Here is a 13626-nt window from a genome sequence, read left to right as displayed (position 1 = left end):
AGATTTTGCATTCTCTAGTTTTAGTAAATCAACCCCAAAAACTCCATCTGGAGTCTGTTGTCACATAAACCCCCCCTCCCGCATGTTAAGACTGGTAATCCAACTCCATAGTCTGGGCTGACAAGTCTTCTTGCCACCTCTTGTTGTGACATCATCAAGATGCTGGCGTATTCTGGACCCCTTGAGAACCTTGCTGATAGACAGCCCATCAAAATTGTCCACATCACAGGTGAGCAACATGTACCACCTAAAGAATGGCCATCCCACATTGCAGTCTAATGCCGTGTACAAACGATCGGATTTTCCAACAGGAAATGTTGTATGCTCCATCGGACATTTGTTGTCGGACTTTCCGCACCAAATGTTCGCAAGCATGCTCTCAAATTTTCCGCCAACAAATGTGCTGTCTAACTTCCAATTGTGTGTACACAAGTCCGGACAAAAGTCCAAAGTACAAACACGCGTGCTCGGAATCAAGGACGAGCCGGAAGCGCTCTTGTAAAACTAGCGTTCGCAATGGAGATATCACATCGGCTCAGCGTACGCCTTGTATGTCACCATGTTCATAATTGTTGGCCAACAGTTGTGTGACCGTGTGTATGCCAGACAAGTTGGAGCCAACACCCTTCGAACAATATTCCATGATTTTGTTGTCAGAAAATCCGATCGTGTGTACAAGGCATTAAAGAAAGAAGACTGGGAACCCAGTCCTTCACGTGACTAGTTATTCAGGTAAGTAAATGTGGCCAGTAGGTTATGAAAAATAATAAAAAACAGGGTGGAGTAGAATATTTATTATTTTATTTCATGCTGGAGCTCTGCTTTCATTTCAGAGGAAATAGAATAAATTACACAATTACAAAAATCTCCATGGCTTTGTCCTTCAATCTCCCCAACGGGGTCACAGACAGAACATTTGGAAAGCATGGATGTGAAGTGCTGGATCTATCGTTCGTTCAATTTTACAGAGCAAATTGGAATCTATATTGTAGAAAGCGGTAGCTTTGGCTAGGCCAGTGATGGCGAACTTGGCACCCGAGATGTTTGCGAAACTACATTTCCCATGATGCTCCACTACACTGCAGAGTGCATGAGCATCATGGGAAATATAGTTCCAAAACATCTGGTGTGCCAAGGTTCGCCATCACTGTGCTAGGCAGTTTTTAAATATGAAAGGGCCTCAGAAAGGAGGCTCTAGGAGTTTGAAAGAAGCAGGAGTACCACATCAATGATGAATGAGTCCAGAATGATTTTATTCCTTTGTAAAAATCCAGGGTAAAAAATCCCAACATGTTTTGGGGGGTTGAGCACTACCATCAACTTCAGCATGGCTGGTAGAGTTGACTGCGATGAAAAAATTGAAGACTCTGAGGCAGGCTGCAAAACCAAAGTTGCTAAAGCTTGTTGGAACTCCTAATACACATCTGAATGCAGACTGTTTTGTTACAGACATGTTAAAACCATTTTTTTAATTAAAATAAAAAAGATGTTATACTTACCTACTCCGTGCAACAATATTGCATGGAGCAGTTCTTTGCTTTCTTTTTTGATGGTTCCCTGCAAGCGCTGTCCACTCTCGTCTTCTGAATGCCTCTTCAGCAAGCTGGGTGCTAAGGGAGCTCTATGGAACCACACAGCCCAGTTTGGGATTGTGTCCACCATGGTGCACATTCTCAAACTGGGGTGCGTGCGTCCACAGACACATACAGAGTTCATGCTGACTGACTACTACTCAGAACCCTTGACCAAGAGCTATCATTAAGTCTGTATGCTGGGTGTGCACAGTGAGCACACTCTCAGCTTACAACCTCAGCCTGCCATGGATGGATATGTGTGTGGCAGCTTGGTGTTAAAGCCCACTTTTCTTGCCGTCATACATACCGTATGTGTTATAAGGTTGGCAAGAGAGTAAAGATGGTCTCTGAGCCCAATTAAGACCTGATGAAGGTTGCGGCCTTCTAAATTTGTGGCTGCTTTATGTAATGTTGGTAAATAATTACTAAAGAATGTTAAACTCCATCTTTTGGCAGTCCTAGTTTATCCCATATGCTTTAAAAAAAAAAAAAAGGAAGCAGCTTTATTTTTGGACCCTTCAAATGTAATTGAGACTGCCATTGCTTTTTTATCCAAATTTGATTTGCAAGCCCTGATGGGGGGGGGGTGTTTTTATGATGTAAAAAAAAAAAAAAAATTATTCTGGACTACAAAACCACTGGTGTGCTTTTTTCTTGTTTTTTTTTAAACGTTTACTACCAGCAAGCCCTCCTCCATAGCGCTCTCTTCTTCTGTGCTTTTTGGAAATGACTTTATATCTTCCAGTAAAAAGGCGTTTATTAGATCTATGGATTTTCTACATTTTGACACAAATCAGCTCCCTGTACAGGTCAGAAGACCGGAACATATCAAACGACATTGGAAATCACCAACATTTTCAGACTGAAGGCACAAAGAAAAACATGGCATCTACACAAAGTTGTAACAGAAAGCATGCAAGCTGTCAGACCTTAGTGAATCTGAAATAGGGGCTGCTGTAAAATAACTGGCGGAAAGAAAACATCTTTGTTTCCACAACAACCAATCAGAATGCAGCTATTTTTTGGCAGTACAAAAGTAAAATAATGAAAGCCAGCAGCTGGCTCATACAGACATTTCAATGGAATGGACGGCAATTACTTTTTTTTTAATATGTAAACAATGAGTGCAATAAAGAGACATGTAAAAAAAAAAAAAATAATAATCTACCTACTATGTACTAACCTTGGCTGCAGCCATTTTGTGAGGCATATTTCATATACCCACAGATAGATGATAGACGGAATGTGCACAATCTAATCAATGAAGGGTCTTTGCGCTCCAAAGGTTCTTTATGTAAACATCATGCTTTTGGTCAGTAATTAGGCTTACGCAGCCCAATTACAGCAAGTGATGCTGGAACTGGTTGCTCAGCTTAAAAATATTGGATCGAATAAGGCCATCCTGACTTGGCATTTTTTCATTTAGCCACTATCACCTAGGGTTAGATTCAGATAACAAAATGGCTGCCTCCTATTTCGGCTCAAAGCACCCTTGGCAGGAATTTCTATTACAGCAAAAAATTGGCATATCTTTTTCTACGTTTTTAAACTATGTAAACTCTTCATTTTCCCCATGATGAATCTCCAGTCGACATGGTCCCTCCACCTTCTTTTTTTGCTGATGTTGGATGGATTAGCCCTGACTGAAAAGCAGATTCTGAAAAACAAAAAAAAAGGTGCAAAAGTGAGATACTGGCAATCACAACTGTTTCACTTAAAGGGTACCAGACGACCTATTTAAAGGATGTTTAGATCCATGCTCAGTGCTGACTAGTCTTCAGCTGTTCCTATGTGTCCTGCATTATATCCGTTGCTGACCTGGTTTATGCTTGACCAGACCTTGGATCCTGTTTTTTCTTCTGTTAATCTGTTCCTGACCTTGGCTTGCTGTTGACCTGGTCCCTGTCTATTGGCTTCTGTACCTCATTGTTTGCTCGTTGCTGACCCTGGCTGCTCCTCTGACTATGCTTCTGTCTCCAGTTTGGCTCAACGTTGTCCCTGAGTGCCTGCTCTGGCTGTCCATCTAAGCTCCTGACTGGATGTCCTGCCTAAAAAACTTTTGAGTCTGCATCTGCTGCTACAAGTTTTGCTACGAACACCTGCTAGCACTCATGTTCCTCCTGTCCCAGCACTCGTGTTCCTCCTGTCCCTCTGCACTACCTGTTCCACCTACAGTTGGGCCTGGGCTGGAAATACAAGGGAGGCCAACCTCATAATTTCAGTCTCCTACCAGGTACGTGACACCTGACTTTGATAGCTGCATACTTATTTCAGGTTATTGACTCAGAATTCATTGAAATCAAGAAATCAACAAAACAGCCATTCGAAAAGCAATTTTTAAAAAGTGTCTTCACATTCTTCTATCAATCTGCAAGGTCAAAACCCATCAATCAGCACTCTGCCATACCCCTGCCTAAAGGTCAGAGGATCAGAGCTCTGAAACATTGTGCATATTGGTTAGAGGGTCAGAGCTCTACCAAAACCCAATCTACTAATTAGAGGGTCATATTAATCAAAATTATGTCTTTTTGCTAGAGGGTCACTGCTTGGCTACATCTCCTCTACTATCTGCAGGCTCAGAGCTCTATCACAATCCAATCTACTAGATAGATTTGCCACTGTTCTGTCTATTTGCTAGAGGGTCAGAGCTTGGCCAGAACCCTGCCTAGTAATTAGAGGATCAGAGCTCTGCCACAACCTCATATACTAGTTAGAGGGTCAGGGTTCTGCCATGACCCCATCTACTAGTTAGAGGATCAGAGTTCTGCCATGACTCCATTTAATAGTTAGAAGATCAAAGCTCTGCCACAGTTCTGTCTATTGGTTAGAGCAGGGGTGCCCAACCAGTGGTCCGGGGGCCGCATGTGGCCCACGGAGCCCTCTGATGTGGCCCGCGACCTCCTTCTGTGGGATTGCAGATTGGCAAGCCCAGATCATGGGTTGCAGACCCACCATCCCAGAGCATCTGTGTTGTTAATGAAGCAAGCAGCTGTGGAGCAGAGCTGTATAACCTGATGCTTCCTGTATAGCGCTGACTTTTGCCACAGGCGGAGTGATACCAAATGCACTCTGCCGGGGACAGTAACAGCAGGTCATACCTGAATGGAAGATTGTTATTAAAGGTCAGTTTGCAGTGTATATATGGGCATATCTGCGCAGTGGTTATTGGGCTGCTTTCAAACTTATCCACAGATGCAGTGCACCTCCAGGTTACCTGCACTGAGCCATAGACTTCTGTTATTACCTTTCAGAAAGTGCACCACACCTGCAGGATATAATAGAAGTCTATGGCAAAGTGTAGGTAACCCGCAGGAAAGACACAGGTGCACTGCGCTGCATTAGTGTGAAAGGCCCCTTTCACACAATCGGTCCAACTCAATCGAACCCTCCATTCACCTCTATGAAATGGCAGATATAAACAGATTTGTGTCCTTTTACACCCACCTACCTCCAATCTGATTCGCTAAACGAAAAAAAAAAAACAGAGAGGATCAATGCCCTTCCGTTAGGGTGGATTGGAGGACCCGTAGAGTAGAGTGGGCTGTTTCCGTGTCCACTCTGCATGGACCTGTCATCCGCCTGCTCTGCTCATTGTGGCCCGCAACTGCTTACCAAGTTGCTCAAGTGGCTCTCGCTCTTCAAAAGGTTGGGCACCCCTGGGCTAGAGTATCCGAGCTTGGCCACAGCCTTGTCTGCTAGATACAGAGGTCTGCTACAACCCCATCTACTGTTTAAAAGATCAGAGCCCTGCCACAACCACAGTGTTCTATTTAGAGGGTCAGAGCTCTGCCACAATTCTGTCTATTGGCTAGAGGATCAGAGTTTTGTCACATCCCCGTCTACTAGCTGGAGGGTCAGAGCTCTGACAAAATGATGACAGCCATTAGAAAAAAAAAAAGAATGTCATACAGAATAGCCTTGAGTGAGATAAGCCTTGTTCTACATTATCCTATGGATATGTTACAATTTTACATCCCTGTTGTCTCTCGATCTAATTAAGAGGATCAGTTGATGCTCATCTAGATTTTAAACTTTGAGAAACTCACTCAGTGTAAACAAGTCATGCACAGTATAACCTTCCCAACTATGTTATGCGTTACGCATATATGCAGAGGCAGAGAAAGTGGCCCTGAACGCCAAGCCGCCACACAAATGAGTCCACGGTGGTCTAAAGGATGTGGGCTGGGAGCGTGCCCATTGCATGCTCCCACCACACTGACTGAGCTGTCTCTGAATGCTTCTGGTGGCTGCTTCTCATCAGGGACCAGCAGGATGGACTCCTGATCATGTGACCACGGTGGGAGCCAATCACATGGGGTCACATGATTGGGAAGCCACTCTACCACTTTGCAATAAAATCCACCTAAACGGCCATTGGGAGGAGGTGTGAGCGGGGGGTTAAAATTGCTTTTGAATATAAAAAAAGGAATGCCCTGTCATCGCTTATTAGCCGCTCTTCACTCTTCAGGTCACCTTACCTACAATGATGCCATGACAGGTTCACTTTACACAAAAAAGTAATGGCAGAATAGACATCATCTATCAGGTTTGGTCATTTACAAAGTGCCTTGGTACACAAGCTCACTAGCTGTGGCCTTAACATAAGTGAATGTGAAGTTTTGCCATGACAACCAGATGAATTGCTGTAACTATCTAGTCATATAATCATAATGTCTGTTAAAGGGCAAGTTATTATAACACTTCCTTGTAACATACAAGCTGTGCATTCCTCACAGTCACACTTATAGCTAACCAAATTAGCTCTCACACCTTTCCACCCCCTATGGACCAGAGCAGTTTTTACATTTTTTAAAAAAACTGTGTACTTTATTTATTTTTTATATTCAATAGTTTTATTGTTTTTTTACAAACATTATCAAACGTATGTAAAAATACCATCAACAGCAGAGATATAAAATTAGTGGACCTCCAGCTGTTGCAGAACTACAAGTCCCATGAGGCATAGCAAGACTGACAGCCACAAGCATGACACCCAGAGGCAGAGGCATGATGGGACTTGTAGTTTTGCAACAGCTGGAGGTCTCGATCTACAGTCTTAAATCTTAGCAAAGGCAAAAAACCCAAAATCCACCCCCCCTTTTTCTCTTCTAGGCTCCCTCCTTTTCCCTTCTTATGCCACGTACACACGGTCGGAATTTCGGCCAGCAAAAGACCAATGAGAGCTTTTCGTGCGACCGTGTGTATGCTCCATCTGAATTTTGCTGGCCAGCAAAAGATTCTTGCCGTGTACACACGATCGGGATTTTGGTTCGGAAAAAGCTCTGATGGTTTTCCCAATGGAATTCCGACGGTATTTCGCTCAAGCTTTCTTGAAAACACACGGTCACACCAAATTCCGACCTTCAAGAATGCGGTGACGTACAACACTTACGACGGGACAAGAAAAAGGAAGTCCAATAGCCAGTAGCCAATAGCTTCCGTCTCGTAGTTGAATCTGTGCATGCGTGAGTTTTTGCGCATCGGAATTGCATACACACGATCGGAATTTCCATTCTCAATTTTTCTGGAAAAATTGAGAACCTGCTCTCAATCTTTTGCTGGTGGAAATTCGGCCAGTAAAATTGGAGCATACACAGGGTCGCATTTTCCGACTAAAAGCTCTCATCGGTCTTTTGCTGGCCGAAATTTCGTGTGTATGCGGCATGAGAGCAGGTTCTCCATTTTTCAGACGGAAAAAGTTTCTATTGGAAAATCCGTTTGTGTGTATGCAATTTCGACGTGCAAAATCTCACGCATGTTCAGATTCAACTACGAGAAGGAAGATATTGGATAATGGCTATTGAACTTCCCTTTTCTAGTCCTGTCGTATATATATATATGTGTTATACGTCACCGCGTTCTTGCCGGTCGGAATTTGGTGTGATTGTGTGTATGCAAGACAGCTTGAGCGAAATCCTGTTGGAATTCCGTCGGGAAAACCATCAGAGCTTTTTCCGACCAAAATTTTGATTGTGTGTACGCAGCATTAGTCTTCTCCAACTAATCAATTCTGTACATGCTTAAGATATTAATATTGCCATGTGTTCTCATTCTTCTGTATCACATATTTCCATATACTTCCCTGATTTCTTGAAATCCAACCATTTTCGGAATTCTCTACAAACAATAGGAAAATGTCCGATCGGATTTTGTTGTAGGAAAATTTGAGATCCAGCTCTCAAACTTTTTCCGTCTGAATTTCAGACGGAAAAAGCCCGATAGAGCCCACACATGATCAGATTTTCCGACAACATAATCCGATCGGACCTTTTCCGTCGGAATTTCTGACCGTGTGTACGGGGCATAAGCCTTGCTTATTAGGAAGTTGAAGGATAATAAAAATATAACTAAAGGCAAAGCCTTTTTTTTTTTTTTTAGTTCTTGGATACATTGGAAATGGATTTAAACACGTCAGGTTGTCCCAGTTGGGCAGATCCTCTCTATTTATCCTGTTTATTGTTATCACTGAGAGTGAAAGTGAAGGAAAATCCCTAATTTAGGGTTGTCACCAGAACAAAACAGAAGGGAAATGTTCCAATGGGGACACTAGTTTTGGTGACCCTGGGGACAACCAGGGATTCCCTAACTTTGGAAGGATTTATTCTCACTTCCATGTGAAAGAAAGTGAAGGGAAATCCCACCAATGTGACAGGTGGCAAAAAAAAAAACTAAACCTGACAGGGGCTGTTACACCCCCCCCCCCCCCCCCCCCCCCCCCATAAGGCCTGTAGACACAATTAGAAAATCCACTAAAAAACACTTTCAAAGCAATCATATGATATTCGGATTGTGTGTACACAGCTTTCGAGAGCCGATCATGACAGTTCAGCCATTATTATCCGATCGGTCATTCTCTGCTGCTCAGAGAAAGGTTTTTACCTTCATGAAGGTAAAAATCTTTGAGCCTTTAGAACCAAATTTAAGGGCTGGTTCACAACACAATTTCTGCCTTCCAGATGCGTTTCTGCATATGCATTTTGGTGCATTCTGGTGTATTTTTTATGCTTTATCTCAATTCAGCATATAGTTACATAGTTGGTCAGGTTGAAAAAAAGGTAAAGGAAAAAAGTCCATCTAGTTCAACCAATAAAAAGGGAAAAATTTGCATTCTGGTCCAATTTTGATGCGTTCCATGTATTTTTTCTCCTTTCGTTTTCTTCATCTCAACTGAGGACATGTGCATTCTGGTGCATTTGTTATGTGTTTTGTAGTGTTCCAGATGCATTCCATGCATAAAAAAAAAATGCAGCGTGATCTATTTTTGTTGACCATACTGGAACGCACTGCACTTGTGTGAATTAGGTCTATTGGAATACATGGAAAGATCTGTGCATGCCTTTTTTGATGCACAATACAAATTCACTGGAAAGTTCACTGGACCTGCCCTATTCCAATGGCCCAGGTTCACACCAGTGCAGCGCATTCCAGTGCAGTAGAGCTGCACTATTCTGCCCAAAATGAGACTCACAATTTTTTTGCTCATAATAAAAAGATCACAATTCTCTCAGGATTCTCACAAAGTAAATCTTATCATATTATACCAAAAAAATTGGGCTAACTTTACTGGTTAGTTATTTTTTTAATTCATTAAAGTAATTTTTTCCCAAATAAATTGCATTTGAAAGACCGCTGCGCAAATACAGTGTGACATAAAATATTGCAACAACACCATTTTATTCTCTAGGGTCTCTACTAAAAATATATAATTTTTCTAGCAAAAAACAAACAAACAAACAAAAAAAAAAAAAAGATTTTAACTTGAAATCAACAAATGGCAGAAAAAGGTTTAGTGTTTAAAGCAGGAGTCCGCCGGGACTCCGCGTTTTTTTTTTTAAAAGCCAGCAGCTACAAATACTGCAGCTGCTGACTTTTAAAATAGTGACACTTACCTGTCCAGCGCGCCCGCGATGTCGGCACCTGAAGCCGATCTCTATATCGTCTCTCGGGTGCTGCCGCCGCCATCTTGGGTATGGGAATCAGGAAATGGAGCCTTTCGGCTTCATTTCCCGGTTCCCTACTGCGCATGCGCGAGTCGCGCTGTGCAATAAGGACGGTCCCCGCTGCCTCTGGGATCTGTGTGTTTCCCAGCAGGCAGCGGGGCACTTGCGGAAAGGGGTGGGCACTTGCGGAAAGGGGCGTAATCTACGCCCCTTTCCGCAGAGAGCTATCCCGGAAGTGGGTGCAGATACCTGTACTGTACAGGTATCTGCACCCCCCTCCCCCCTGAAAGGTGCCAATTGTGGCGCTGGAGGGGGGGAGGGTTCCAATGAGCGGAAGGTCTACTTTAGGGTGGACCTCCGCTTTAAGTGGTGAAACTTTCTTCATTTACACACAATGTCTATTCCATTGACAAATTGTTACAATGTTTATACTTACGTTCCACTGCTAAAGAATGTTGTGTTTCTTGGCAGACTGCCCGTTTTTTTTTTTTTTTTCTTCCTTTCTTTTGAGGGCTGTGGCTTCAGAAGAGCAGAGAGAATTCTTTGCATAGACAGAATCGTGAAACACTTTTGTCAAGATCGCAACAGGGAAAAAAATTAATTGCGATAACGATTCTTGATGATTAATCGTGCAGCTCTACAGTGCAGGCAACAAGAATAGAACATGCTGCATTGTTTCCGTACTGAACGCATCTGGAATTCAGAAAAACACAACAAAAATGCACCGGAATGTAACGGTCATCAACTGATACGAAGAAAAAAAAAGTGAAAAAAAATAAAAAACGCACCGGAATGCATCAAAATGCATAAAAAAATCGCACTTGCACAAACACATCCGGAATGCAGAAATGGTGGTGTGAACTGTTAACAATCAGCTATGAAATGCCACACACCTGTATGTGGCGGTCACTGGTACCATAAAATAAGGACACAGACAGGGCTTCACTACCCCAAATAATATAATCACAGTTGTGTTATTTGAATAGCACTGACCAGGTAAGTGGAATTGGGCTTTCACCGCAAGTACACACGTTCTTGTGTTTGGTTGAAATCAAAATAATCAAAGAGCCGTGATGAAGTTGGTACGAGTTTCTATATGGAGATTGGGCCATAAAATGCATTCTGTCATATCTGGTGGAACGTGCAATATTGGTGATATCAGGTTATCTACACACCTCTCTGAACAAACAATTGAATCATGTCACACAACAACAAATCCATCAACCATACTAAACACAGCGGCTTCCAGCTGCAGGTGATGCTGTGCGTGTTCTGAGCAGTCTTTCAGAAATATATATATAAAAAAAAGTATTTTTTTAAATCCAATAATAAAGACTCAACTGCCCAGATGAGCTCTACTAAGCTCTACCTGTGTCTAAAAGGACCGTGTAATATAATCAAAATACTATTTCAAAACAAGCAATGTCTGTTTCTGTAAAAGAAAAAGAATTGAAGCCGTGAGACTTTTACTTCCCTTCGCATTGTGCATGGTGGTCACAGAGACAGCACACACTCCTTTGGTTCACTTTCTTATTAACTGGGCAAATTTTTGCATTAGGACCCATGCACACATCCATGGGGCTCCGGCGTTTAGCCGCGGGCACAATTGTGCTGTCCAGTCCCGCTGCTGACAGCCTGTTAAAACAGAAGTATGTTTTTTTTTTAGAATCCTACTTACCTAGCTGGATGCAGCATCGACCCGATGCTGCATCTGTCCCCCTGCCGGCTCGAACACGGAGAACCGAGCGTTCAAACACAGCTGATCGCTTGGGTCTCACAGTTCACTGAGCAGAGAGCTGCTGACTGTCAGTCACTGGCTCTCTGCTCTGCCCCCTTGCACTTACTGGAGGTGTGGAGGGGGCGAGAGGAGTCGGTTCAGGCTGTCAGCGGCTCGCTGAGTGGCTGAGACAGGTGCCAGTCCAGGCATGTGGATGGATCCTGACCATATGGTCGCGATCTTTCCCAAGCCTGGACTGGCTCTGTGGCGTCAGCCAATAGCAAGCTTCAGCCCGCTGTCTGCTGAAAACAGGTCACAGGCGTGGAGAACAGACTGCAGGCTTGTGATCCACAGGAGATGTACAGCCAAATGAGCTTTGACTGTACTTCCCCTTTAAGCTCTTTAAAAGGCTGATAGCTGCTGCAGCTCTTGGTGGGAGAATACAATCATTTATTGAAAGTATCAGAATATACAAATCAAGTTGACGCGTTTCAGGGGAACAGCCTCTCCCTTTAGGGCTGTAGATATGTGCTAACGGAGATGGATGGCAGATGTCAGGGAGGGGCTCAGCCCTTCCTTCACTGAGCTGGCCGCTCTGCTGTCGGCTAATTCCGGCGTGTTCACACACTCCACGTGCAGAGCCCGCCAGGAAGTCGGCACAGCGCTGCGCTAATCACATGCAGTGAGACATTTCCTGATCTCTGAAACCGCGCATAGGGGCAATGTCTCACTGCCTGTGATTAGCGTATCGCTGCACCGACTTCCTGGCGGGCTCTGCACGTGGAGTGTGCAAACACGCCAGAGCTCATCCTTACTCTCCACACTTACTCAGCTGTAGATGATATCCTGCTCGTCAGTCCTGCTTACTTAAGCTGTCCTGCCCAGAGGATCTCTGCGTTCGCCTTGGTCAACATCACAGAGACTATCGCCTGCATTCCTGTTAAAAGACTTGCTTGGTTGACATCCCTTCTGGCTCCAGATCCTGCTTGCTGTTTTACTACGCTCATCTCCGGCTCCCTGACGTTTGGCTTGTCTGCGTATCTATTCCGGTTACTGAACTCTGGCTATCTTTTGACTAGGTTTGTTCTTTTTGCTTTTATTATTAAACAAGTGTGATTTAACTGTACTTCTGTCTTGATCTGATTTCATGGTTTCTGACAGCAGAATACTTTGAAATGGCAAATGGCAGATTTTGTAATTCAGAGACAAAATGAGAGGGGGGATTTGGTGCCAGAAATATAAAATTTTGACACTACAAAATGTTTTGTCTTTCATTTCTATTCATTTTCTATTTTAGACGGAATGGGTTGTTTTACCAGGTGATCGTTTACAATCACTTTAAGCTAGATTCACACTAGAACGTAGTATGGGAAAACCTGCGTTTCGGGCGCTTTTCCTGCATCGCGTTTAAAACACAGGTATCAATGTTAACCGCCTCAGTTATACTGCAGCAGGTTGGCTCCCCTGTGCGACCTGTCGTAGCTATACGTCGGCATGTGTGGACGGGATAGCAGGCACGCGTGCACGCCTGCTGCACAGCGGGGGTGCCGGTGCTCATGGCCAACAGTCGCGATGACCGCCAGCCACGAGCGACCCTGAGCATGAGAGACAGAACAGGGACGAGTGTGTATACACACACTTCCCTGTTCTGTTGCGACAGGAGTGACAGATCGTGTGTTCCTATTAGCTAGGAACCACATACCTGTCACTTCCTCTAGTCAGTCCCCTCCCCCTTCAGTTAGAATCAGCAGGATTTAGCCAGTGATTGGATATGGGGGCTGAAGGAGAGGTCAGAGTCAAGGATTACACCCAGGACCCTGGCATGTGTGGAGAGACCAATGGTTGTGTTGTTGATATTAATGGTGAAGTCACGGGGGGGGGGGGGGGGGGGATTGTGAAGGAGGAAATATAAGAAGCTTAGTTTTAGAAAGATTGAGTTTGAGGAAGTGGTGTGACATCCATACTGATATGTCATTCAGTAAGTTGGAGATCAGTGGAGATTGAGGGGGTGAGTTGAGGAGTGGAGAGATAGATCTGGGTGTCGTCGGCATAGAGGTGGTATTGGAAACCATGGGAGTTTATCAACTGGCCCAGGGAAGAGGTATAGAGCGAGAATAGGAGGGGCCCAAGGACAGAACCTTGGGGTACCCCAACAGAAAGAGGAAGGGGAGCAGAGGAGATGGGGTTGTAAGTGACACTGAAAGTGCGCTGAGATAGGTAGGAGGAAAACCAGGATAAAGCAGAATCGCAGAGGCCAAGGGAGCGTAATTTGCTGAGGAGTAGCAGGTGGTCAACTGTGTCAAAGGTATTAATGCCAATGGTCCCAAAAATGTGTCAAAAATTTCCTATGTGTCCGCCATAATGTCGTAGTCACAATAAAAATCGCAGATCACTG

At 43.9% G+C, this 13626-nt stretch overlaps 1 protein-coding gene across 1 annotated transcript in view; it reads right to left on the bottom strand.

Annotated features, from left to right (window-relative positions):
- Positions 1 to 779: 779 nt before the first annotated feature.
- The window catches only part of CHCHD6 (coiled-coil-helix-coiled-coil-helix domain containing 6), a 471528-nt gene continuing 458681 nt past the window's right edge, over positions 780 to 13626 (bottom strand). The window contains exon 10 of the mRNA XM_077451740.1: positions 780 to 3231. Coding sequence (XP_077307866.1) covers positions 3208 to 3231 — 24 coding nt within the window. The 3' untranslated portion in view covers positions 780 to 3207. The remainder of the gene's footprint in view (positions 3232 to 13626) is intronic.

Source organism: Lithobates pipiens, unplaced genomic scaffold (assembly GCF_037356315.1).
Source record: "Lithobates pipiens isolate NorthernLeopardFrog02 unplaced genomic scaffold, aLitPip1_a1.2 Scaffold_23, whole genome shotgun sequence".
Lineage (NCBI taxonomy): Eukaryota > Metazoa > Chordata > Amphibia > Anura > Ranidae > Lithobates > Lithobates pipiens.
Note: the sequence above shows the minus strand (reverse complement) of the source record. Positions and strands in the feature narration are given on the sequence as shown.